Genomic DNA, 26,812 nt, shown 5'->3' with positions numbered 1-26,812 from the left:
GAGCACATTTACGATGGCTCTGAAGGACCGAAAAATCCAGTACGAAAGGCTGTACACCACAGATATCTAAACGCTCACTAAGTCGCATCTAAGTCCGCATACGGTTATTTTCTGCTTGAGTGTTTGAGTTTTTATCCTTATGCGTTTTTGTTTCCAGTGAAATTTACGCTTTTACCACATGGATTGTCAGCTGATGACGCCTGTGCGTGTTATCTGTATGTGTGCAGTGAGACTTCCCCACACATCTGTGTGGCCAAACGCGCGCACCCGTCTGCTGATCTTTTTTTTAAGGAACTTTCACTTCCTGTTGCTTTTCTCCGCACTATTGCGCTTGTCAGTTTGAAAGTCAGTCAGCCTGTGGTGTGTGTGAAAAGTGCTTTGTTCACTAGCAGCTTTAAAGTTTCTTCTGCGTTCATCATCATGTCTCTGCCGCAGCAGTTACGCGACCAAAGGTGAGTCTGTCTACAGGTGACAGGTTAGAGTCGGTGAGCCGATGTTTTGCGCACAGACTGGCTGCGAAGTTCATTTCTGATCGCTGGTGAATAATTGTAACATATCTAATTTGATCTAAAAAGACCAAACTAAATCAAGATCAGCATGTTTTATGGTTGTTTTACTCATACAGCTGTCATCATGTTAAAAACAAAACCTTTTTAATTGTAGATTATGTTTTTCTTTGTTTGCTTGTGTGTGTGTGTGTGTGTGTGTGTGTGTGTGTGTGTGTGTGTGTGTGTGTGTGTGTGTGTGTGTGTGTGTGTGTGTGTGTGTGTGTAAGTTTTTCTTTGTGTCATTTTTGTCTTAAATGATCTGGTCTTGTTGCTTTAGTGACTTTGATCAGCTCCCTCTCAACATCCCAATCAGCGCCACCATTGCTGATATCGAGGAGATTAAAGGCTTCATCGACTACTTTGTAAGCATTAAAAAAACTAAAGGGCTGAGATGTTTTTCACTGAGACTGGCTCAGAATACCAGGCTCAGCTGTTTCTTTTTCTCTTTCATTCATGCCTCCGTTTCTCTCTCAGAGGTTCGTGATTGAGGTGAAGACTAAAGGAGAGAGTAAGTACCTAATCTACAGGAGGTACCGGGAATTTTTCAACCTCCACCAGATCCTCGAGGCCAGGTACTCTTCAGAAAACCTGGCCAAACTGGGCCCAAACACCTGCATCTTGCCTCCTCTTCCAGGTGTGTGTGTGGGTGTGCACTGTTGATCGTCAGTGGCATGCACGGTGCAAGATTTCATGTCGCTCAAATATGCGCTTGTTAGTGTCCGGCTGCTGGCAGATTGGTTGTTATGCCCTCTGAAGCTTATCTAAATCTTTTCAGGCATGCCTCGTACTCGGACTATGTCAACAGTCACAGCTTCTGATTTTCAGTCTTGCTAAATTGCTTTTCTGAATTGCATGGTATGTGCTGTGATTTCCACCATGGCAGAAATGGCCCACATAAGAGCTGGTGGGTTCACTAACTCAAGGCAAACAGACTGAATTTGAATATGTTCCCTAAAAGTCAAACAATAGTTTGGTCTAGTGTGAAATATTGTAATGAGTGTGGGAAAATGGTATCTACTGTAATGGTTAGTTTCACAGTGTAGCTGTGTCAAAGTTACACAAAGGGAACTCCTACTGGATCCTTCCTGTATTGTCGCTCCATAACCTTACATGCTTGCATGCTTATTCTCCTCCATGCATAGGAGAGCAGGTTCACAGAGACACCTGACTGAATTTCCTCTCTGTCTCTGGAAGAACTGAAACCCCTCTGAATACTCTTTACTAAATGCATACGGCTGCTGTGTTTGTTGCTGTGCTTACATTTTGTTGTTTTGATTTTGTTTTTCTCATGTATTCAGGGGGAGATTGAGACATAATTGGATGCCTTTAGTGAATTAATATTGATATTATAAAGAATAAAAACTGTTGCGTCCCTTAAAGATTTGATTAAGTTTGGTGGGAGCTCACTTCTATTCAAATCCGATTCTATTTAAGCCACAAGAGCTTAGTTATAGCACACTTTAGGCACCCATTGCTGCATAATAATGTGAAGCATGAGTGCTCCAAATGCTGCATTTACAATCCTCTTTCTCCACCGAGACATCCGCAGAAAGAAGATTGAGATCTACTTTTGCTCAGCTGAAGTAAAATGGGTTTAGAATGAAGTTTATATTCTACCAAACCCAGTGAACTTTATTGTGCTTTTTCTTTTATTCGCGCTCGAATCTTTAGACACACTTGAAGCATTTACTGTCATGTTATGTGGCTAAATGTCAAAAATCCAGCATTACAAGCCAGCAGGTATCATGGTGCCCCTACAAGGTCAGTTTAAACCAAACCATACATCAGAGGACAGTAATTCCTTTAATCCACAACGATTGACATTCAGATTAGTCAGGAAAGAGCATATGGAAAGAAGGGCAGATGAATGCCACGGGCAAAATACAGAGACTAACTTGAATAGAGAAGGGAAAGAAGAGCAAAATTGAAGGGGAAGATTTTGAGAGGCAGTAAGAAGAGGGTGATTTATTCATTCATCCATTTCCAGGGGCTTCAGGTATGTAGCAGCCGACGGAGCAGAGAAACCCAAGCACCCTTTTTGTAGTAATCAGTGACTTGTATGCTGAAGCACCAGCTGGGGGATACAATTGCTCCATCGTGACCACTTTTGTCCCTGGATTATCTGTGTCGGGAACAAATCTAAACTCAGCAGAGCAGGACATCGACTCACTTTAGCATGCTAGTTAGCTGCAGGTTGATACTGAGGTTTTTCTTACTGATGGAATATACTGACTTGACTGATTTCATCATGATTTGGTGACTTTAAAACAGCCATTTTAAACAAGCATTGCATCCCTACCATTACTGAAATTAAAAGTACAGCCAAACATTCTGCTAGCTTGTGCTTAAACTATACATGCTAGTTTGTACTCAAGGTTAATGGGCTCTTTGCTATGATGGCTAAGATGGTGCATTTCTTATGTTATCACTGAAGTTCTTGAAAACTCCTATCATGGCTTCACTTAACTGGAGTATTATCACTGTTACTTCACTTCTTAAATGCTGTCAAAATGAAAACTACTATCTTAAAAGAGACCTTATAAAGACTACAACTGTAAAAGTATTTTGAAACATCCATACCTTATGCCTAGAGTTTTATATTTAGTCGCTTCTTGCTGGGTACTTAAGTGTCTGTGAACAGAACTTTACTTTTGAAGGGAGGCTGAATCATATAAGTAGAAATAAGAAAGAAGTTCAACCAACAGAGTGCATCTAGACAGTTAACTCATTCACTGCCAGGGTTTTTGAGCATTTTTACTCATTTTTGAAGAGCCACAGAAAACTGTGTGTTATGATCATATAAACGCTGAACCTACCAAAATGAAGAACAGACTCTCTTCTTCCATCCAAAAAAAAAGCTTGTTTCTACCATTTTCCATTCTTTAGTAATCAGCTGTAGAAGAGAGGTGGGTTCCACCAAAAATGCCTGTTTTGACCACAAAAAGGGAGAAAACGAGCTTTTTGTGAAAAATACATTTCAAGCAGTCTGATGTTCACTGACAAGCTGCCCGAGGTTGTATTCTAGCCCCTCCCATTGGAAACGTAATTGACGTCTATAGACGTCAATGGCAGTCAACGTAAGTTTTTCAATTGACGTCTATAGACGTCAATGGCAGTGAATGAGTTAACAATCTGGAAGAAAAGTCACTTTCCACTGCAAATGAGCTGCTGTCGAAGAAGATTAAGCTCTGGATGAAATGCCTGTACTGGCCACAATGAAACAAAAAATTTAAATTGGGAAAAGTTGGTAAGTGTGATAATGAGTCAACTACTGAAGTGCTTTTTAGAGCTCACTGACAGGCAGAGAAGACGGAGGTATGTGAATCCCGTTTCTAACCCACCTAGTTTTTAATATACAGTAGTTAATGAAGGTTTTAATTTGATCAATTTTGACAGCATTGATGAAAAGACAGGGTTATACTAGCAGGGCACTCAGATCTCTACTAAAACCCAACAGTCTGATAGTCATTTGTTAAAAAATAATGTAAAAGATTGGTTAATTAAATTCCTACTCTAGCGTTCACCTGCCCATATTCATATAATTCCGTAAATACATCATCTAGTGGTCCGAACACAAGAATTATTGAGCAGTAAGCTAACAGGCTTCAGAGTTCCCACTGTGGTGTAATTTTTTCTTTACATGAGAGCACACCCATTGCCTCCAACTCATGTAGCTGCTGCTGCTGGCAGGCGCTGGAGCAGGCTGTAGCTGTGGCTGGAATCCAGGGCCTCAAGCCTTTATCACAAGCACTGTTTGATCATTCTAACACCAAGTAAGCCTGCCATTTTTGGATGATATCTGTTAGCTGCCAAGTTTACATTTGACTCTTTGGTCCAAAATGCAGCAACACAGATTCTTTAGCATAGTGTCAGTTACACTGCTGCCAGCTCCAAGTTAACATTTAGTCAACAAAAACATTTAGTTAGACCTAGCTAACCTCGTTACAGTAGTCCCAAAAGGTTGATCTGTTTATCTGGATGTAGGGTTTTCAGTGGGAGGAGTGTTTCATCACTCATCCAAGTGACTTCCTCCGTATCAGCTGACTGCAGGTTTCCCCAACCAATGACTGGAACTAGCCCACTGAATGAACATTGGGCTGTGAGATCAGTTCCTTGATCTCACAGCCCAATGTTCATTGAGAGACGTTTCGTCACGTTTCGTCACTCATCCTTCGTGACTGAAGAAGTCACTTGGATGAGCGACGAAACGTTTCTCCCACTTTTGGGATTTACTTACTTAGATGATTGAGCATGCATCAAGGCCCGTTACAGGAGATCTGGTGATTCTTTGCTAATGTTAAAACACCCATTTTGAACAAGTAGTCTTCCAAAATTGCCAATATTAATGGATTAGTCCAGAAAGGTTATAAATGTTGCGCTTCACGGAGAATTTGATCAGATGAAAGCATACCGAACAATCAAAAGACTAGCTGACATGGGCACTGCAGCCCAGCAGATGTAATTTCAAATTGTCTCCGAGATCTTTAAGAGACCAAAATTAGAATTAATAGGTTCTTCTTTCCAATCCCACCTAACAAATTTCATTGAAAAGCTGGCTCGGTAGTTTTTCTGTAGTCCTGCTAAGAGACAGCCAAACATGCCAAAGCAATCACACTCTGCACTGCTATTCACCTTGATGATGGATGTAGGATAAAATAATCAAAAGCACAGAGACTTGAGATAAAATATTGTAATGTGAAAGCCAAAGTATATTCAGGCCTCAGTCACTGTTTGTGCTGCTGTGTGGCTGTGTCTGTCCTCATCTGCTCTGTGGCTTTGGCTTTATTCAGCTCATTGTTTCCCCATAAGTCTGTCTGTCTGGGAGGCGGCGTCAGTGTCTGTATTGATTATCAGTGGCTGGAAACCAACATGTGCACCAATAAAAGCCTGAGGGCTTTGAATGGGTGGCTCGGAGCATTGATTTAAGAAGGATGAGGACAGACAGAGGTGATTGTTTTGTGTGTAGATTACAAATAGATTACAGATTTATTTCTGTGGATTCACAGGCTTTAGCTTGGTTATTAACTTGTCATTGTCATTATTAAACATTATATTTACTTGGCAAAATGGCTCTGTCTCATCATTAGAACTACTAGTCACATTATAGTTGCAGTTTTCATTTGATTCAATTTAAAATACAAAACTAAAGTAAAAATGCATTTAAACTAGCTTATAAAAGTGAGCCATTGAGGACTTGCACAAAAACTAAGAAGTCTGCATGTAGGGAAACACAAGTTGAGATGGGTACTGGACAGCTGGTTATTGGCACTTAAAAAAAACAACAACCCAAACTTAATACCGTACATGGTGGTGGGATGTTGTTGGTATTGAAGTGGGACACTACAGTAAATTAAAGTCAGGGGAAAAAGTTGATCAAATACACTTTGGTGACCATTTGCCTCAGGTTGAGACATAGTGGGGGTGTCCAAATTCATGGGCTGCATCCTCCTGAGGCCGCATTTGTAGGCTGATTACGTCACAGCGACGTGACGAAGGCTGTCCAAATTCGTAGACTCCTCTGAATTCAGCCGACAAATGCATCCTCCTTTTCCGCAAATTTGAAGGATGGGTCAGGTGTATCCTTCGTGGCCCACCATATCCCAGAATTCTTAGCGCAGCCCAGCCAATTCCGGTTTTCAACAATGGCGGCCGCTACTAAGTTTTAATATTACTCTTATTACTCTTTCTGGGTCCCAAAATACACTTTTAACATAAAAACATGTGTAAACTTCAAATATCTGCTCAGTTTATCAAGATATCACATATTTGCAAAAGTGCTCCGACGTTTTCGGAGACATCTGTTACCCACCAGCTCGATAGCTAGCCGGGAAACTCCCGGCAAATCATTGTCAGATCACTTGGGGCGATTGTGGCTCAAGAGTTAGGAGTTCGCCTTGTAATCGGAAGGTTGCCGGTTCGAGCCCCGGCTTGGACAGTCTCGGTCGTTGTGTCCTTGGACAAGACACTTCACCCGTTGCCTACTGGTGGTGGTCAGAGGGCCTGGTGGCGCCAGTGTCCGGCAGCCTCGCCTCTGTCAGTGCGCCCCAGGGTGGCTGTGGCTACAATGTGGCTTGCCATCACCAGTGTGTGAATGTGTGGATGACTGGATATGTAAAGCGCTTTGGGGTCCTCAGGGACTAGTAAAGTGCTATATAAATACAGGCCATTTACTTAGATAACCTAAAAATGTTATTATTTGGCTGTTTTTCAGTGTTTTGTTTTTTTTGTGAATAAATCAGTCTGGCAGAGATTAAAGTTATTTGATAAAATAAAACTTCCCTCGGGTGGGTTCCTCCTTGGTTTTCATTGAGCTGAATAAACATCAAACAGAAAACTGATTAAACAGAAGTGTGAGATGGTCGAGAATTTACGTCTGTGTCCTGTTATATTTTAGATAGCAAGGAGCAGACGGCTGAGTTTATTAAACTCCACCAAGACAGTGGTGACGCAAATCTGAAGGCTAGACTGTCCAATTTCACAGCTGTTTACTTCCAGCCTACCCGACCTTCTGAGGACCCGGCCCACGTGGACCGCGAAGGACGGGTCCTCAGGAGGATGCAGCCCATGAATTTGGACACCCCTACTGTCACTTCAGCTCTTCTTTGATTCTGTGTTTAGCTATGTACAAAGCGCTAATGTTGCCATGCTAGCATGCGAACATACTCAGTTGCAATGCTAAAATGCTCATGTTCAGCGGGTGCAGTGTTTTCCATCATTATCATTTTAGCTATTTTTGTGTTATTTTGCTAGCTTTGCTGATTACTACAAAACTGAAAGCATATTTCATGTTGATGGGCATGCCATTAATGTTTCTAAAATGTCCCCATAAACTACTGAAGTATCACTGAAACTGCATCATATCCTTTATAGGCCAGATTCACCACTCAAATGCCCCAGACAATTATTTAACAGGACAAAAAAAGAGGGCTGAAGGAGCCATAACTACACTTACAGTATTTACTGGAACATAAAAAAACTGTCTATGTAGAGCCTACGGTCAAATCTAAATAAATCACGTAAAAGTTTACTGAGCTTGACCCCTCAAGATGTGAGGAAAAAAAAATATTTTTTCCTCCAACACAAGCCATCTTTAAAAGGGGTATAAGCTGTGTCTACTGCAGTATTTTAGCTGGTTTGTAAAATTATTATTATTTAAATTATTATTTAAAAATATTTTTAAAGTTTAACTTTACTGGCTTTTAAATATTAGGGGGAAAAAAGCCTTCATTAGCTACACATTAGGAACCAGTGGAAACTTTTACTGATCTTGTGTATTTTAGAGGTGCTGTCTTATAACTAGAGCCAAATCCTTTGCAATCCATTAAAACCAGGCTCTTACTCTCTGATTTCTTAATTCTCCTGTGTGTCCTGCTTAAAGGGTTTCTTTCTTGTTCTTTCTTTTCGGGCATCGTTCAGAATGCTTTTCTGTTCCCTCAGCTAATGTCAAGGTCATTATGAATCATTATAAATCACTATGATCAACCTACCAAATTACAGCTGCTTAAGTCATATGTTTGATTTCTTATTAAAAAGCAAGAACGCTTTTACTAAAAAAGACTCTATAGTAAAGATTTTACGATTTTACAATTTGTTGTAACATGTACCGCCATATCTCGCAATGCCAGCTGCTATATCGGGAAAGTTCTACTTTTCTACAAACTCTGATTTAACGTCTGCCACTGAGGAGTCTGTTGGATAATATTAGATCTGATGGGTTTAATTGCAGTGCCAGATCTCATCAGGATGGGAAGGGAATAAGAAAGACAGGGGAGAGAGTGAAGGGAGACAGGCGAGGATGGGTGATGATTTTGAGGGCAGAAAAAAAAAAAAGACAGCAGAAAAGGATCGAGGTCTGTCTTTTCAAATAAAGCTATTCTCATTAAGGAGACGTAAATAATGTTTCAGTATCATGTGTGCGTTTCTTTGTTTCTTTCTTGTGAGCTTGGTGCTATGTTATGCTTTTCTATCTTAAATGTTGATTTCTGAGTCATACGTGACAGCTATAAATTCAAGGTCAAAGGAGCATTTAGGTGAGTGGATGGGTGACTGCAGTGAGTGAGTAAATGAATGAACTTGTGCCTGCAAGTGATTGAGTGAGTTATCGTGCTCCACAGTGAATGAGACAAGGGAAATTGAGTGAAGAGAGAGGGCTGAGGGTCATTAAGACTGTGCTAAATTTGATTTAACAGCAGGGTTAGATGGCCTTGGATGAATTGGTGGGGCCCGATTTAGACTGTTAGGAGTCTGTGCTGTGCCTCGTAATTTTTTTGACTGGACGTAATGTGATATTAGGAAGAGTAATATGCTATTTTCACAATCTTTTAAAGTAAGGAGTATTTGCCTTGTTTAGGACAGGATAAATGTGTTAGCTGTCTAACACATTGACATATGAGTTGGGCTACACCCTTAATCGTTGAATTAAGGTATTTTCAGTCCCACAGATAAAAGAAGTATAAAATCAAGCGCCTAGCGATGCAGTCTGCCTGCATGAACATTTGCCCAGCTGTACGTAGTGTTATTGCTAAATGAATGAGTTTGGGAATCACGGCAACTCGGCAATGAAGCGGCAGGTCACCTAAAGTTACAGAGCGAGTTTTACTAGCAATTTGCTAACACGCTACTTTAAAACTGTTTAGCATCAAAAAAGTGCTGCTGGTTTTTACAGAGTGACAAGATTATATGTAATAGGTGGGAACAGAGTGCAACTGACCCTGTTACATTTGTATTTCTGGGAGTTCCTTTCTTAAAATGCGGAATGTAATTAGGAGAATATTTAAATCATATACACAAAAGGATTCACTAACATCCGCAACGTGCAGTTTGCTGCTAATTGCAATGGTATTTAAAGCCAATAAAAGCATGCCTGATAATGAAATGAACTGACTGTTCTTGTGTTTAAGAAACAGTGCATCTTTTGTAGAAATTCAAATCAAATTCAAATTCAAATTTTATTTGTCACACACACACAACCATACACAGTATGACATGGGGGTGAAATGCTTGTAGCTGTACAATGCCCGACCATTAAATGACAGAAGAAAAGTTTTACAATATTTACAATTTACTACAAAAATTTACAAATTAACTTAGGAATTTACAGTAAAGAATGTGCAAATAGCAGAAGAGATTATAAAGATAAGGATTATAAATTATAGGAATTATAGGATTATAGGAAATGTGTGGTGGTGCGTGTGGTGACGTGTGTGAGAGTCCAGTCTTATAGTGACGTGTTTGGGAGAGTCCAGTCCTACACCTGGTTCAGGCCCCGAATAGCCTGGGGGAAGAAGCTCCTCTTCATTCTCTCTGTTTTGGCCTTAAGGGAGCGGAAGCGCTTCCCAGACCTCAACAGTGAGAAGAGTGAGAAGAACTAACCACATTGCTGAGCGCTATTTGGTACTACTTTGCTCTGTTTTGTAAATCTGGCCTATGGTGTGTAAAAGTCACCGACGCTCTGCTGACACAATAACTACAGATTTCCAAACCTCCTCTGGCTGCATGAATTGCCATGAAACTTAAGGACATTTTCTCCCAAATACATTAGCTTAACTTAACTTGAAGGTGTTTTTGTGATTGCAAAAATGTACCATTGCTAGCATGCTAACATGCTAAACCAAGTTGTGTAACATAAAAAAACCCTGAACTTAAAACTTATACTTGCGACACACGTGCATCTAAACACTTTCAGTCTTTGTGAGTTCGAGCAAGTAAGGAGATAATGTTACCACATAATCTTCATATGTGTACCTTATCACCTTGTCAGTCGGTTGGCCTATCTGAATGAAACTTTGCACAAACATTGTCACACAATCAGCATTTATAAACCGTATATGTTTATAAAAATGACTTATTTTGAATCCTAATCCTTTTTTATGCTAGTAAATATAAATTACCTAGATTATACTTACCTGGGTTTTATATAGTACCTGCACGCATTTCCCTGGTTTTTGATGTTAAAAACTGAACACAATCATCAAGCTAAAATTAATAATTGACATTTACAGGCTCTTGGTGTTTAAGTGTACTAGAGCATCAACAGTATCGGAGCATGTTTACATGCTTGCTTTGTTTACAAAAACAGCTGTATTGTAAACATACGTATGCATGTCCTCTATGTGAATGCATTTTTATGGCTCCTGTTCTAGAGTGTAATCTCACGTGTGCAATCACTTTTTTAATGCGTTTTCTTTAGGAAAAATCTTCCTCGGAAACAAAAAGGAGATTGCAGAGAGCAGAATCCCTGAACTCAACACGTACATGAAGGTAATCACATTTCATTTTTATGCACGATGCGGTGTCTTTTTAAAAATTTCCAACAGAGGAAAGAATTGTTGGCATGTTTGCCATCTTCTGCAGCGTGCAGTGCGGTAGCCTACAACGCAGTGGGCTGAACGATGCTGTAGGTGGATAAGCACTGACTCGGATATTTCAGCTGTAGTTTGCAGATCGAGCTCAACATGTAGGCGTTGCTGCTCTCTTCTCTTTGCTCTGCCCTGTGCCCACATCACGTCTGACTGACTGTAGTTGTGGGACTTTTGACATGTTTCAGTGTTGCACCATCGCTAAAAACACGATCAGGTTCTCTTTCTCCTACTCACTCACTTCTCTTTTCTGCTCTACTCTCTTTTTCCCCGCAACCTACGTCGCTCCCTCTTTGCCACACTCTCTCGCCTTCACTTGCCTTACACTTCTCGCTTCATCTCCACTCCTTCTCTCACAGCACCCTGCATCTCCTTCTCCTCTTCCATCAAACTCCCACTCTCTTTACACCCCTTTTGTCTCTGTTGACGTCTCAATTCATCCACCCTGATTTCCCTCCTTTTACACCAGTCCTCATCTCCATCTTTCTTGCATGTCCTTATAGTTCATCCATTTTTTTTTTACTTCACTCTTCCCTCATTCCATGTCTCTCTTTCTCTCTCTTATATCAAGAGGTTGCTGGGTTTGCCAACATGGGTGTTGCTAGACGAGGCTCTCAGGATGTTTTTCTACCAGACGGAACAGGATTCTGAGCATCAGCCGCGAGCCCTGAGGCGTCTCCGCCCGAATACCCGCAAAGTGTAAGTCCCACAATTCCCCATGGTAACAAGCCAAAACACAGATTGACTCCTTTAACACCAAGTCAGACGTCACTATAAAGAAATTAGTTTTATATCAAAGGAGACACCAGTTACAAACGTTTTTACTAGTATTTTGCTAGGTAAATGGGAAAGAAGTTCAGCGACTTAAACACACAAAGTCAGTACTTTGTTCGACCAACTTTATTCTTCAACACAGCCTGAGCTCTCTTAGGTAGCTTTTCTTGTCATTTCTTTAAGCAATCTTCAGGAATAGTTCTCCGGGCTTCTTAAAGAACATTCAAAGCTCTCCTTTGGATTTTGGCTGCCTTTTTCTTTTTCTTTCTTTTGTGTTTCTGTGTGCTTTTTTTTTTTTTCGTGTTTCTGTTCCCACACTGCTTCAGTAATGTTGAGGTCCTGGCTCTGGGGAGGCCAGCATATGACTGATGGTGTTCCAGTGTGAGTTTTCCAGGTATGCTTTTACTGCACAGGCATTGTGTTTGGGATAACGCTAAGAAATGAAGCTGCTGCCAATCAAATGCTTTCCCGATGGTATTGCATGGTGGATCAAGCTTTTCTGCATTCATAAATCTATTAGTTTTGATGGGATCCCCAACACTACTTCGTGAAATGCAGCCCCAAACCATGAGAGAGCCTTCATCCTGTTTTAGAGATGGCTGTTTGACACTCACTGTTATACCCCTGTCTGGACCTTTTACATTCATATTGACAGCAATTTGAACAACAATTTTCAAATCTGGATTCATGACTCCATCGATTTTCAATCCACTTCTTGTGTAATTTGGAATACTTTGGACTTTCCTTCCCATTTCCCTTTCTTAGAAATGAATTCTTGACGGCCTCTCGTCCACTGAGACCATTTCTGATGAGGCTTTGGGGAACAGCAACTGATCAACTGGGTGATCAAGATGGGTCATTGCTTGATTTGACTTTCAGATAAATGGTCCGGTACATGGACTTGATTGACCAAAAAAATAATAATTTCGAAGAACGTTAAGGCCTTGCAGTCTCACTCAAGCGTTCTCCTGTCAAAATATAAAGAAATGTGGGGCAGCCTGAGACTTTTGAACATTTCTCTAAGTACAAAGTATTTAACTGTGCAAAAGGTGTAGCCAGAGTGTATCACGTTTAAAGTTGATGCATCTGCAAATAATGACAAAGGAGGGTAATTGCTGGCTTTGAATGGCTTGCTTTCAAGGCATAAATACCTCTGAAAAAACTGGAAGGTTAAAATGTGGCTTTAATCTGTGAAATTTCAGAAGCATTTTGACTCTTCGAAAAGAAAAATGCCTCATTTAGCTTTGAAAAAAATCTTTTTAGATGAATATAATTAAGATCAATCTAGTGCAATTTGCTCTCTTAAGGAACATGTTTCCTCTTCTCAAATAACTGTGCTTTGAAATTAAAATAATTACAGCAGACTGGATGCAGGTCTTGTATGAATTATATGAGCAGGCAAGATGAAGCTCCAGCAACATCATTTACCTCTCTGAAGATGGAGAGAGAAGAGAATACATTTCCCCCAAAAGCGTAAACCCAGGAGTGCAGATTTCTATAAATATTTAAACTGGTTTTTCTTGCTTGAAGCTATTAGCACTTCAGTGTCAATTCCCCCCAGATGAGATGCACAGGTTCAGGCAAACCTAGGTTCATTTTATGATACAGCTAATCTCATAAACTTGTGTTCTACTTTATGAGTAACTCCTGCAATCTTTGAATGTCTCATGGTCCTTAGACTTGACTTATGTAACTCCTCGTGGAGGATGAAAGGGAAAACATTTTCAAGAATGTTCATCACAAAACTTTTTTAATTCGATAGCTGCTGTTAACTTTGAGTACTCAGTCAATACTGAAGGTCATTTAGACTGCAAATTTAATTGCACAGAAATGAAAGCAGAGAGAGATGAAACTTTGTACTTCAATTTAAGTCTTGCAGTTTGGCTTTTGGTGATGTACACAAGGAGATACCAATGCCGGCAGTGAATCAGTGCTAAAAACATGTGATGCTGCTCTTCACCTGAAACTTGGCTTAAGCGCTCCACTTTTAATTTAAAGGTATAAACATTTTGTGCATCTATGAATTCAGGGTCAGTTGACCACATATACCCACAACATGTGTTTTGCTTATATAAGCTTTTACTTCCTCCATAACAATACATTAATAGGCGTTTAGCCCACACACAAATTCAAAATGAATTCACTGAGGGTTGAATAACAGCTTAGATCTCACTGAGCATACGGAGAAAAACTGAAATGCTGCTGCATTCAACACCCAGTTGTCTTGGTTATCATAAATCACATGGAAACTCTTCAAGCTTCCACATGAGGCTTAGTCTTGGGTTGGTCATATAGGGAAGGTCTGCATCATCTTAATGCATAATGGACCTTTTTTTTCAGGTCATGACTAAGAGAGCATTCAAAATCCTTTGTATTTATGGCTTTACTATGTTCTTATCAGGAAATATGAAGCAAAAAGCCTTCCAGAGGATGAATTAACTTAATACTTTATGATAATGGCTGTCCATTTAGATGTGGAATTAAAAGGCTTGGCTCCCAGCTGCAAGCAGTCTGCTTTTAAAATGGATTTCTTCTCATAACTGCAAATTATATTGTCATAAATAACATGGCTAAGGTCAGGATGATAGCGAGCGCTTCTGCAAAAAACTGCAGGTATGAAGTAAATCAGTTGAGCAATAAGCTTAGAGAGTTCACTTGTGATGGCCACCATGCAACTTTGCATGAATATAATTGGATACCTAGGAGTCAGCTGGTAGCCAAACAGCTGATGAGTGATTCACTCGTGTCCTTCTAACTTCAGTCATTTATTGCAAGAAGAACTTCAGCTCCCTGCCTGAACTATTTCCCCCAACGCAACGTAAGTCTTTTATCGCACACAACGTGTTTGCTTTTATAGTGTAGATATATTTATAGTATATGATTCTTAAAACTACTGTACACATGTGAGAAATGACAGCATCAGTGGCTGAGAGACAGGCTGATAAGACTGATCATGTAGACGTAGTAAAAACTTGATCTGCTCAATAAATCTGTATTGATTTACTGAAGATTTGTAAAATACAGTATTGTTTTTTATTATTCAAAGACTCAAGGAGTCCTTAAAAAGTAGGGGTCAGTTTGTTATGGATGAGTTTGAGTGTAAGAAACAGCAGTGTATTGATATTGTTAATCAGAGGACAGGTGCTGTCGCTCAAAAAAAACCCCGTAAATATTTGATGTCAAATCAAAGAAGGGTGTCCTGACCTGATGACGTCTCAGCTGAGGCAAGGGCACCTTCATTTGGCATTAACCTCCTGAGACCTGAACTCTTTCATGGCATGCATTTTCAGTTTTTCTTTGCTATTTAGACTGATTGGGACCTGATGAATTTAAAAACAAAGAATGACCCGATTTTTTTGTTTTACTTGATTTTTGTTTCGGAGATAAAAGAGATCCACATAAGAGGACAGTTGCGTTAAATTGTGATAGAACAGTGGCAGTATAATGTCCTCGTGAGTGCATATCAGGCCCTTGTAGAGCAAAATTTAGTATTTTGGTCTAGACAACCCAAAATATGATGTCCACATATGTGGACGCCAGACCTAGGAGGATATCTCTATCTATAAAGGCTTTTTATCCTTTTCATGTTCTACTTCCTCATTTATAATGGCCTTTTAGACTTTTGATTGGTCCCTTTCCCTGTGGCTGGATTACATCAACAGAAGATGTGGTAAAAGCAGAGTCTCTCAACAGGAACCTTATGCAAAAGCAGACTTTCATTGCTTCTTCTGCTCTTAGATTGCCTGTCTCGGTTTGTATGGCCTTTTGGTTGATTTGTCTGTTGGAACATTTGAAGAAACTGTTACTTCCTTCCTGAAGAATTGCTACATATTTGATTTTTACATGGTCTTTCACTGCCAGTACCTATCTTGCTTCAGTATTCTGCAGTAAATACAGTACCTTTCTGAAAGGCTGGTACTGTGCAACAGTCTCAAGCAAGCTTTCTCGTTTATTTTGATTTTGCTTCCAAAGATTGACATTTTCTTGTAATTTTGTAAAGGGTTTTTAACCAGTAGGGTTTCAAAGTTGTTGGGGGTTTTTTTTGGACTTCTTGCTTTTTACTTCCAGTCAAGTCCTTGTACATGACCATTTTTAAAATAATGTTTGATTTTTGCTTTTGGTTCTTTAGCCACTTGACAAAACAGTAGCCTATGAGTCATTCAAGTGTAAAAAAGAAGCCTAACTCAAAGGATGAATCAGTGTTGTGTCTACAAATAACAGAAAACTTCAGCGCTTTGCTATTAGGAGCCCAAAATTCGTTCCCATTTCTTTAGTTTAATCTATAAGAAATGTCACGGGTAATATAGTTTGTCCGACATAGAAATTGTACTTTTGCACTCTCAAAGAATTATGAGCTTTAGTGTGCAGTGTGTCCTTAACAATATTGAGGAAGTAGAAAGAAGAAGTGGCAGGCCTCAAAAACTGCACTGAAAATAACAGGCTTTATGGAGTGATGGATCCAATGTCACTTTATTGGTTTAAATCATCATTAATGTGTACATAAGAGGTCAGGAGAGAGGCACAGTAGTTATTTACAGCCATCTGTGAAACACGGTGGAGGCTCAGTCATGGTTTGGGCTGCATGTCACTCGGTGGTGATGGAAATCTTGTCAAAATTGATGCAATACTGAACGCAGAAAAATACCATCAGAATTTGATCCAGCATGCAGTACGACCTGGAAAGCATATTACTGACAACTCCCTCATTTTTATACATTGTAATGATCCCAAACATACTATCAGTGCAATAAAAGCATACCCGTACAGAAGCCTGGAGAACTATTCCTGAAATGACAAGAAAGAGACAGAGTTCAGGATCTGTTGACGAATAAAAGCGGTCAAACCAAATATTGACTATTAGACTCATTAGAATTTTTATAAGGCATTTCTGTTTGTTTGAATATTTCAATGAATCTCTGCCACTATATCCAAAATAAAAAAATGCTAGATGTTTCAGGTATTTTATTTTCAGACATGTTTAATACAAAAGACTTTCTTTGTGCTTGTGCATTGTAACTGCAGTGCAGCATAACAGTGCTTTGACCTAAATGTGACCATACCCACCACGCTCATAGTGACAATTTTAATATCCTTAGCATTCTTAGTTTAGCATGATAGCATGGCAAATGTAATCAAGGAAACCAATTTGTCCAACAAGTGTTGGACAAATTGAAATATTGAAAGTGCTGAATGAAAAGTTTAAGGGCTGCGTGAGTTAAAATGTATATTTGTTTAATAATGTCTAATATTAATACATTATTATTATTATTAATAATAGTGTCTGTTGACCACATATTAACCTTTTATGTGGAATCAAAACATCTGTGTGCTTAAATAATGTGAAAGGGTTTATGGCCCTGAAAATGACACAAGTGTTTTCCAGCATTTATTGACACATTGTTTCCCAGAGTGAGTGTTTTAAACATGTAGTCGCTCCAGTAAGACGAAGAGTCAAATTTAATTATTTCTCATTTTCTTTAAAATGGTTATGGGTTCAAATTAATCACGTTAGATAGAAAAACAGTTATCATAACTGCAGCAGGCTTTTCTCTGTCTTGTCAATTACATTTAAGCTTACTCTAAAGCTTACTGTGCTTTATCATTCAGGCCTTGTGGAGCTGACCAGAGAGAGCAGACTGAGCTTTCGAAAAGGGAAACAGCTTCCCAGTTTCTCGATGTTACAGGAAATATCTCTGAAATATGACTGCTGAAATATCTCTTGCGGATTCATCAGAGCGTTAAACTTTGAGGTCACTTCGAGGAATTACTTGTATGCAGACAGTGTTCCCTTATATGGCTTGTCTCTATCCATCTGTGTCTTCTAGGAAACAAGTGAAGTCACAAAAGATGGACCTCTTCTCCTCCCCCAGGGCTGAGGTTGGTGTAATTACTATTTTTTGTGCTGTTGCAACCCACGGAGTAACGACCTTTGTAGTCAAACAACCACGCAGAATGCACCGCATCACCCCAAGAAGCACAATGTGATCCTATAAGCACCATCGGCATGACTGCTTTTCATGGCACACACACACACACAAACACACACGACTTTACACAGCCGTGGCCACAGAAACCAGTATTTGGTGAAAGTCACAAACTAAGTGCATAAATAAACCCTAAAAAACAGATCCCATACATAAGTGTGCCATCTGATGTGACAAATCAATAATTACGGCGTCTTTTGTCAAATGTTGTGCTGCGCCTTTTGTCCTTCCATTCTCCCTTGACGCTGTTGACCTCATCAATAGTTCCTGCTTCGCTTCACTTCCTTTTTTAATTTCTGTATCCGTTTCTCTTTTCGTATTAACCTCCCGTTCCCACACTCTCTTCTCCTCCCTTCCACACCTCTCCCCTTAAGCATCCCTTAACTTTTGTCCTTTTCCTCGCCCCTCCCTTTGTCTGTCTCTTTCCAAGGTTGCAACCATCTCTCGTCCCTCTCTCCCCCCTCCTCTTTTTCACATCCTCTCATTTCCATTCTATTCACACCTTCCTCCCTGATGCTGATGATGGAAAGAGAAACCCATTTATATTCTAAAGTCGTTTTTCTAGGAGCTGTGTGATTTGGAGGTTGTGGAGCGCTTGTGGTTCAGGTGCTGGTGTGCAGATTTGGGCATGAGGTCAGGTCAGAGGATGAAGCAGTTATGACCTGCCAATTAAACTCTCCATGAGGGTAAAAAAAGAGCTTTTATTCTTTATACGGTCAGCACAATCTTGGACTGAATTTTGAACGCACATGCAGGCTTCTACGCTAAGAGAGCTCATATTGGTTTGACTCATTCCCTTTAACCAAGATCACCAGATCCCAAATCCAATCTTACTCCTACTGTGTTTTTTTTAAATAATATTTATCCCTCCAAACCATTAAAACCTTCAAAAAGTGACGAGAGGCCTCACTTTCAAGACTTACAATTCAGAATGATCCTCACAAAAATGTAGCGGGACCCAGATATGCCAATGCTTAGCAGCGAGTCTAAATGGCTATTTTAAAAAATCAGTTAATCAGTTGAGCCTTAATATTGTTTGCGTGGGAATAGAAATGTTGATAGTACAGTCAGACTGATGGAGGACAGCCCTTCTGTCATCTGGTTGCATTACAGTGTGTAAAAATATCTCATCTCTTGTATGTGTATTGTTGGTTTGTGCAAATTTGCACAGCAGAAATGTTATTCTCATGAGGTAATTTTTGTTTGTCATCTAATCCTAAAAGTTACTTAATTTACCAGCATGTTAAAGGAGACCAGAACCAATAGTTATAATACCTCTAAATAACAAAATTCTACTATTAGTAAAAATGCACAAGTACTCCTTTATTAGTGCAGTTTGAAGCCTACCACAGGCAGTAGATTTTGTCAAAAAATGTATACTCAAATACTAACCAGTACTAAAATTGATTAATGGATTAGGTAGTGATTTGCAACAGTATTGATAAAATTCCATCTTTGCGTCCTACAGCTAACATACAACTTCACACAGCATGCTGCAGACAGGCAGGTACACAGCCCCTCCCCTCACTACCAGCTGAACACGTGAACAGCTGCAGATCAAACTTGGAGAAGTATCTAAAATTATGTCAACCTAGTTTTTATGAGGAATTTCACAAAGTCATTAAAACACTGGTTTCAACAACATTAAAGTTTTAAAGAGTTATTATAAATGTGAACCTGACTGCACACGTTAATGTTAGCCATGTTAGTGGCTAGTGACTGATTAATAAGTGACAATGTTTAGATTAGAGCTAGAAAGCAAATGGTATCAGTCCTTCCTGTCTATAACCTCAGTGTTAGTATAACAGGATAATACAATTATTTGTGTTTAAAACATGCTATAGTTTTCTTACAGTCACAAATTGAAGCTGGGAAAAGTCTATCAGAAGCTATACAGAAACAGCAGCATCTTAACAACTGATCAGGAACAAAAATATGGAGTCAAGTCACTAGGAGCAGGAAAACAGGAAATAAAAGGGGGTATGGCTGAATACGTTTGCATTATCGCAGTATCTCATCAGTATTGTTTACATTTTTTATCAGCCTCATAATTTTTCCCTTTTTGCTCCACACTATTGAAAGGATCTTGAGAGACTCACCTATTTTCCTCGATTTTGGTATCGGGTTTGAAAATAGTGACAACCCCAGTTTGCACAGAAGCATCAATCTCCTGCTTTTTTACTTCTGTGGGGCAAACAATCGGGAAAAAAAGTTGCCTGAAAGGGAAATGAGCTTTAAAGCCGTTTGTTTCAGAACTGTTGAACTGTTAATAAGGTTGATTTACTTTAGTAGCGTCCAAGAAAAACAATGGAAATAACCATTTTCAGAAAATGGTGGCCACACACTGAAGTGGAGCTTCATGAAAAGATAGTAATAAGACTATAACACATCAGTTACATCAGTTTGTAGCCCTGCGATAGACTGGTGAGCTCTCCAGGGTGTACCCTGGGATAGGCTCCAGCCCCTCCACTGTGACCTCGATATGTACAAGCAGAAGAGAATGGATGGATGGAAGAGTTGTTGTCCAGAATACACATTACACATGTAAAACACATGTATATATCTGTTTTTTTTTAACTTTGTGTTTTGGACATGTATGCCAAGTAGTGCATTTTAAGGAGATTATACTGCGATATTGAAGTATATTTTTATTGAAGTACCTCCAACTTTCAGTACAAAATAAATGTCAGTATAATGTAATAATGTAGGAAATCAAATGGTGATGTTGCAAGTTAGTTAAAAAGTCAAAAAATAATGTTTAAATTTTTTTTTTTTTTTTCAGCAAATATTGTTAAAGGCTTTTTTCTTCAAATCTGTTTCATCTCATACTCAGCAGCAGCATTTACAGCGAAATGAAAGATAATCAAAACATTATGGCTTCATTTCTGTGTTTGTTCACATTTCATTTACTGTCTAATTTACAGAGCAGATTTTTTTCTAAAATCATCGCCATAGAATGACCGTTTCCTTTTTCCATCTTGCGTCAGTATTTTGTGAAAATCACTGGTCACCTGTCCAGAGTGTACCACACCTATAGGACTGGATAAGCAGTTAAGAAAACAGATCATGTGTGGCTTTATTTATTTATTTTTACCTGTGTCCACCTGAAGTGTCTCCCTTTGGCTATATCGCACCATTGTTCCATTAATTTCTCTGAAGCTGTTGAAGCACGTTAAAGTTGTTTAGGGATAGATTGAAATATTCACAGCTGACATAATAGCAGCACTGACTAATAGCTGAATCGATCCACTGTCAGCTAATTTGATGAAGCAATCATTTGTAATACTTTGTAGAGAGAGACACCTTTGCTTGGTTGTGTAAGCGGCTATGTCTGCACAGTATGGAGTCTGTAATATGAGTACATGTCCTTGAACTCTGTGTGCTATATCGCCTTTCAAAAGCATTTAACTTTACTAACCTTGCTCAACACAGAAAAAAGGATGCAGGCACACACATTGCATTTCTCTCTGCACACTCCAGTGGTCTTTTATTTCCAAACTAAAAGAAGCAGCTCCATTTTACTCTCTCCTCTTCTCTCTCTCTCCCCTCTCTCCCACACAAAAGTAAAACACTGGTGTACTCTACTCATGAAGCTGCCAGCCTACTCAACATCTATTTTAGCTTTCTCTCCTTTTCTAGCTGAAAAGCTTATCCTTCCTCTGTGCGTTAGTGTGTGTTGGTGTGTGTCCTGCTGTGTGTTTCCCAGCTCACCAAAGTGGCTGTCCAAACAATGATCAATGGCCAGCCTGAGCCTGATGGATAAGAGCAGAGCGCAGCATTTGTCACAGCAGAGCCGGTACAAGTGTTAGCGTTTACGCTGCAGCACTTCTTTCCACTCCACTTAGTATTAGCTCAGGCTTAGCCCCCAAACACTGCTATGAGTAATTGTCAGCTGTAGTACTATGAGCTTCAGACAAGGTCAACGGGACAGGCTGCTCGTGGTTAGGAGGACTTTAACGAGGCAGACGCTGGTGGCATGATTTGGCTGATCTGAAAATTGAGTTAGGGAAAGAAATAAAGATAGATAAATGATATAAAAAAGGCAAAAAGATATATTAAAGAATCACAAAGGGTGGAAAAAATATCAATAAAACTAAAAAATGAATAATCAAAGAGGTACTTATCGAGGGATAAGACAGTTAAGGCAGAAATTACAATTTTAGATGAAAAACTGATTAGGAAGTGTTAGTGCTTATCTTCACTGGCAAAAATGTGACCATGTAACATAAATGTGTTAAAGTAACCAAGAATTTATGAGACTTGATTCCAGACACTAGAAAATATCAAAGCGCCATCGTGTCATAGAGCAGGTTTTATCAGTGTGCCTGTGCACAAATGTTTATGTACAGATACCGTATGTGTTGTGTTTCTTCCTGTTAGATGTAGGCCATCTTAGATACTGTAAACAATACGTTGAACAGTTACTTGATTGTGAGCCACATGTTAACGGTGAGTCACAGCATGAAAATCAAAGTTCTAGCAGTTCAGAAACCATTACCTCGCTCATTGTCACCATCACTCGCATCAATCTAGTTTTGCATCAGTGGAAATCTGTTGAAAGTCGAAAAACGATCTACGCTTTGAGATTCAAGGTCTTGCTTGCAAGTGCACATTGTCTTTAACTTATGAATGTGTTGATTATTTGAGAAACAGGGAAAAAAGTGTTTGTGCATTACTAACAAGCTTAAAGGTCAATTTTTGGTGTGACCTCCATTATTCTTTAATGCAGCCTGAACTCTCCTCAGCAAATGTTTTTATAATTTGTCCAAATAGGCTTCAAGAATAGTTCTCCAGAACATTTCAAATATGGATTTATCACTCCATACGAGTGTTGTCTCACTCCTTCCTTTAGAAATGCCAAGTTTAATAATAGCTTCCACCTTATTAGTTCAAAAACATTATTTTATGCCAGTCAGACTGTGCTGTCTTTGGCATTTTCCATAGAATCAACTTCAGAAATGGGGGAAAAAATATTTGTGACTTGTTGCTAATAACAAAGTGCCTAAAGAATCAATTTCTAACTGGTTCTTTGCTAAGTTTGCTGTGAACATTGGTTCTTCTGTTGAGTTGCAGTGTTTTGTTATACTTAACAAATTAATAAAAAAGAGAACTTTCCTCTGAGAATAGTTAGGTACAAGGACTGGACTGAAACATGAATGAAAAAGCAGCCAATGTCCAAAGAGACACTTTGAAAGACCGTTAGAGACCCTCGAGAACTATCGCTCAACACCAAAAACAGAGTCTGTCTCATTGGAAGCAAAATATAAAGAAATGAGGGGTGTCAACTTTTTCACAGTACTATATACACACTCAACCTCTGCAACCTGTGTCCATTCTTATATGTATAAAAAGACATGTTTTCTACTATAATCCTTCACCCCAGGCCTTCTAGGAAATGGGGCATCCATTTAAAAAAGACACTTCCATTAAGCATCATCCTCCCTATTGCCACGCTAACGAGCTGAGGGTTTAACAAGCTCATTAAGGCGGGGTCAGTGAAAGACTAATTGTACTGGATGATTGCCCCTGTGGCTTTCTGAACCCAAGGGCTATGTGACTACTATTAGAGACCAGCTTTTCGCTGTGCAGTGTACCAACACCAACGTACGATAATGAAAGTAGCGTGTGTGTAGACAAAGACGAGACTCTACGGTCTTATAGTTTGCTTTGCATGGCTGTTGAACAACAAGAAATGACACAGAGAAGGACATCAGGAAGTCTTTTTTTCACCACTAATGTGTCTTGTGATACATTAGGAAAGACAGATTTTAAGGGACGGATGCTTTCAGTTTTGCCTCTATTGATGTCACTGCTGGGGGGAGGAGCTGATTCCTTTTCTTTTTGTGAGGAATTTAATCTTAAATGAATGCTGGAATAAGACAATGGGCTAATAGAAGAAAAAACTACATGTTTATAAATGTATGAAAGCTTACTTCCTTAAGGCTTACAGTCTTTCTAAAATTCACTGTACTGGCCAGATAAAGAGTCCAGTGGTCATTTTGTTATGGTGTTGTATGGCAGACACTCTTTTTGGGTGATTTGGCATCACATGATCATAGTGTCATCACATTGCTAAAATCACCTCAAAGCTCAGCTCTGCTAATGATTGCTGGGGGCTTGAACTGAACCCCTTTTGATTTCCTCCTGTGTGCCTCTCAGGATAACATTGAGGACAAATTCTTCCCACCCAGCTCCCATAAATGTTAACAATGACCAACATCACCATCATAAGATTTATTGCATCTAACACTTAGTCATATGTCTATGCGCAGCCCAATCTTACCAACAATGAGAACTTGTAGTTTACACTCATCAAGCTAACTACTTGATTAGAAGGCTAAATTATTAATGGAGACGCAGAGGGACATAGTTTAAAAACAGAAAGGAGTCTCTGGATGAAACAGGCTGAAACAGAGATAACTGGAAAATGACAAGTAGAAGTAAAAGGAGAAAGAGGCGGAATAAAGCTGGCGCTGCATTGGAGAGAGAGAAAAGAGGTGCAGAAAGATGGGGAATTGGTTTGTCACATCATATTTTGTGTTTGTGCTACAGATACCAGCTTATCATCTCCAACACATTGTCCCATCATCTATAAATTACAGGCAGCGGCGGGTCAACGCTGTAATAAAAACAGCGTCTGGAATAATGCATTAAAAATAGCAGCCCCAAATTCAAAGCGCACGTGTCCTCAGGGTCAGGGTAATCTCATCTGGATTGTTAATCCAGCCAGCTCCCTCTCTCCCCAGCTTCATTAATTTGCCACCAGTCTGCGTCTCATTTTCTGTGGACACACATGCAGCACACACGTGCACTCACTCACACTCACACTCAGATTTGGACACAGACACAGAAAGTAAAATTCAGGATTTACACACCAAGTTTCTAATGCAGGCTATATCAGGTGCGACCAAAAGGCTGAGTGATTGTGTCTGTTAACACTTCAGTGTAGTCTACTTGTGGATAGCTCATAGCTTCTGGTGCTCGCACTGGTTTTTAGATTCATATTACCATCTCTGTATGTGGTTAACTCAAGTTGATTGGTTTCTTGCTGTTTAAAAAGGAATACTGGGATATTCAAGTATACTATGTACTTACCACAGGAACCAGTTCAAAACGTCTTGAACCTGCAGTAATATTTTTGGCCACTTGGGGGAGTGCAACAACATGCATACTCCATACAGACCATAAAGAAGAAGCTAATTTCAGCTGCTCCCTTGTCACAAGGGTTCAACACAGCTTTTTGACCAGGATGGCCCCAAAGGGGATTTGTGTCTCTGGCAGGAGTGTCGCGCACGCCATGCGAACATGTCAAAGCTAGCATGTTAGTAAACAGCTGCTTTTACACATCCAGTAGACAACACAGCGTTAGCATTTATTGTGATTCTTGATTAAAGCTCCATTCACTCAGGTATTTTTTAAAACGGGGATTTTCAGCTTTCGTTTGGAAAAAATGGCCTCATGAAAATGCAAAAATCCAAAAACAAACAAACAATATTAAGAGCAGGCCAACAAATATAAATCTAACTGAACAGAAATCTTGGCCAATCATATGCTTCGAAACATAATGAACTGGTGTCAAAAAGAACATAAAGGCACCTTTGATGTTGCAAGACAAAAGTTTCTGTTTCCACTACATGAAAGGGATTCATAACATCTCCATTTTCAATGACCTAAATCATAGTTTACGTGTGGAGAAACAGCCAAAATGCCTAGAAAAAGATCACAGATTAGCTGGAATTGGTGATGTTACTTGCAAAGCACCAAATTTAAAAACCAAACATGACAGACATGAACCTCTCTCAGTGTGTCAGGAGGATCAGGTTGAACACATAACTGGAAATCCTCCATTCACTTATGTCAGAGAGCTGCACGGATGGTGTGCAGGAGGCAGCACATGTGACACATCACTGTGAATTTACAAGAGCGTTACCTCTGTTGTCCACACATGTGCTCAATCTTACATCCCTCAGCAGCCTAGTTCTCACGTCCTGTCAAATCATGAAGTATGAAAAAACAGAGATTCCCTACTCACTCGCTGTCTCACTCCATCACTCACTCACTGCCTCCCCCAGCACCGTGCCTCTGCTTAACTTTAACTTTTCTTATCTCCTCCTCTTTTTCCACCTCTTCCTCCTCCTCATCTTCACCTCCCTCCCACTGATGTAACCGCTCTGCATTCTTTTTTCATTCGCTCCCAACCTCTCTGATTCTCCAAATTGTATTTGTTATTTTTCACTCCCTCATGTAATGGCTTTCCTCCCATTGTCTCTCACTCTAACCCCACCACCACACCAGCTCCCTCCCTCGTCCCCTTCCCCATTAGCATTCACGCTCGTGTGGGGCGTGAATGCTAATGGGAGTGCGCGGTACACCAACAAGATTAATACAGAACAAGTATTAGTAAAAGATTATTGTAGTTTGAGTGTGTGCATGTTTGTCGTTGTGTGTGTAATAGGCCGTTTGTCATCTGTGTATTTGAGGAGTCTCTTAGCAAAAGGATGGGAATAGGTGTAGAGCCCCGGTAATGACTCTACTGAGTTCTACTTAAAATGCAAATTCAACTTTGGGAGGCTTTTATTCCACACGCACTGATGCAGACTAGGACAGTCGAGTATCTAGCCACCCCTTCATACACACACATGCACACACACACACACACACACACACACACACACACACACACACACACACACACACACACACACACACACCTTTACATTGCAGTGTGGCGCCTCCTCAGGCTGTATAACTTTTGAGTTTTCCAATGTCCTCATACCAGCTTTTGACTTCATCCTACACACACTCACGCTTGTAGAAGTGACTACAGACACTGTATATCATATGTTATGTAAACGGTGCCACATGCAGCTATAGTACATAAATGTTTTCTAGATTAGAAAAAATAGAGGCATCTATAAAAATGGTTAACCTTGGATGCAAGCGTTTGTCACACTTTTATTTCTGATTCTCAAAATTCCATAAATATATAATAGTTGTTACTGGAACTGATCCTCAGCTGCAGCGTTAGCTCGCACACACACACATGTAGAGTTTGACAGGCTTATACATATTTACCAGTATCAGCAAGAACACTGCTACTTCGGCAGCCCTCCTTTCCTCATTCCTGTGCTTTATTTCTCTCTTACAC

At 39.7% G+C, this 26,812-nt stretch overlaps 1 protein-coding gene across 1 annotated transcript in view; it reads left to right on the top strand.

Moving 5' to 3' along the window:
* Positions 1-323: 323 nt before the first annotated feature.
* Positions 324-26,812, top strand: part of ncf4 (neutrophil cytosolic factor 4) — a 40,442-nt gene continuing 13,953 nt past the window's right edge. Inside the window, exons 1-6 of the mRNA XM_085409280.1 lie at positions 324-452; positions 826-910; positions 1,023-1,182; positions 10,738-10,808; positions 11,478-11,605; positions 17,506-17,557. Coding sequence (XP_085265406.1) covers positions 421-452; positions 826-910; positions 1,023-1,182; positions 10,738-10,808; positions 11,478-11,605; positions 17,506-17,557 — 528 coding nt within the window. The 5' untranslated portion in view covers positions 324-420. The remainder of the gene's footprint in view (positions 453-825; positions 911-1,022; positions 1,183-10,737; positions 10,809-11,477; positions 11,606-17,505; positions 17,558-26,812) is intronic.

This window comes from Rhamphochromis longiceps, linkage group LG6 (genome assembly GCF_057381845.1).
Source record: "Rhamphochromis longiceps isolate RC_006_pf linkage group LG6, R_longiceps_female_GT1.1, whole genome shotgun sequence".
NCBI classification, from domain to species: Eukaryota; Metazoa; Chordata; class Actinopteri; order Cichliformes; family Cichlidae; genus Rhamphochromis; species Rhamphochromis longiceps.
The sequence above is the reverse complement of the archived record's forward strand: the minus strand, read 5'-3'. Positions and strand labels throughout refer to the sequence as shown.